The sequence below is a fragment of the Manacus vitellinus genome, unplaced genomic scaffold (assembly GCF_001715985.3).
Source record: "Manacus vitellinus isolate BGI_N305 unplaced genomic scaffold, ASM171598v3 scaffold_139_pilon, whole genome shotgun sequence".
Taxonomy (NCBI): domain Eukaryota; kingdom Metazoa; phylum Chordata; class Aves; order Passeriformes; family Pipridae; genus Manacus; species Manacus vitellinus.
Genome location: NW_021938998.1, coordinates 285,878 through 287,085, shown reverse-complemented (window position 1 = coordinate 287,085; position 1,208 = coordinate 285,878). Strand labels below are relative to the sequence as shown.

General features: G+C 67.2%; 1 protein-coding gene across 1 annotated transcript in view; it reads right to left on the bottom strand.

Moving 5' to 3' along the window:
• Positions 1 to 80: 80 nt before the first annotated feature.
• The window catches only part of LOC115307164 (plectin-like), a gene marked incomplete at its 3' end in the record, with an annotated part of 24,195 nt that continues 23,067 nt past the window's right edge, over positions 81 to 1,208 (bottom strand). Inside the window, exons 4-5 of the mRNA XM_029958045.1 lie at positions 419 to 556; positions 81 to 200 (exon numbers count right to left, since the gene is read on the bottom strand). Coding sequence (XP_029813905.1) covers positions 81 to 200; positions 419 to 556 — 258 coding nt within the window. The remainder of the gene's footprint in view (positions 201 to 418; positions 557 to 1,208) is intronic.

Genomic DNA, 1,208 nt, shown 5'->3' with positions numbered 1-1,208 from the left:
GGGGGGCAGTGCAGGGCCCAGCGGAACGGGGACGCCGAGCTGGTGTCCCCTGGGACCCCCGGGCACCGCTGCGGACCCACCTTCTGCTCGGAGAGCTGCGAGCCGAGAGCCTCGGGGTCCAGCTGCACGCGGCCGATCTCCTCCAGCCGCTTGCCCAGCCCGGTCACACGGGCAAGCTGGGACTCCAGCACCTGCTCAAACTGTGGCAGAGGGACAGATGTCAGCCGGGCAGAGTGGGCACACACCGGGGCGGCCGCTCCAGGACAGAGACTGAACACATCACAGCCCCACAGGACTGTCTCCCATAACCCAGAGTATCCCACCCAGACCCAACTCCACCACCTCCCGCTGCAGAGAGAGGCCAGGAATGGTAAAGGGAGGCAGAGGGTGACAGTCCCCAAAGTGCCGCGTCCCACACCTTCTCCCTGTCACCGGCGCTGACTGGGGCCTCCTGGCCGTCACCCTGGCTCTCCCGCTTGCCCAGCTCCTTCTCCATGCGGCCCAGCCACAGCGCCAGGTCCTCGGGGGCTGTGCCCAGGCGGGACGAGGCCTCCAGGGTCTGCCCCAGCCGGTGTGCGGTGTCGGTGCTGCTCTGGCCCACGATGAGGTACCGCATCCTCAGCGACTCCATCTTCTCCTGCACCAGCTGGGCCTCCTCCCCTGTGGCCACACCACACCGGCATCAGAGCCTCCGTGCCAGCATCCCAGGCGTGGGATCAGCCACACCGACAGCTTCCATCGCTGTGATGGTCACTCTGTCCCGACCTTTCTCCTCTCCTGCTGCTCCCAGAGCTGGATCTGGCCCCTTATCCCACTGCCACCAAAATCTACCTTCCCAGCTTCCCCTCACTGTGGCTGCACCCTGTCCCACCATGGCCTTGACCCCCAGGCTCTGCCCTGGCCTCTCTCCATCCCATGGGATGCTGTACCCCTTCACACCGCCCCACAGCCCCCAGTGGGGAGCAGCACATTCCAAGGACCCCCAGTGCCCAGGGGTGCCATCCCTGGGCTGGGCTGCCGCACTCTGTGCTCACCCCATCCCACACCCCGCAGTCCCAACCCCGTGGCCGCCACTCCTGGCCATCGCCACTCACCTGTCACCATCTCCAGGACCCGCTGCCCTCTCTCCAGGGCACTGTCCAGCTCTCCCAGCCGCCCGCGGATCTCCTCACAGAGGGCCTGGGCAAGAAGCTCCCGTGGCAGTGACC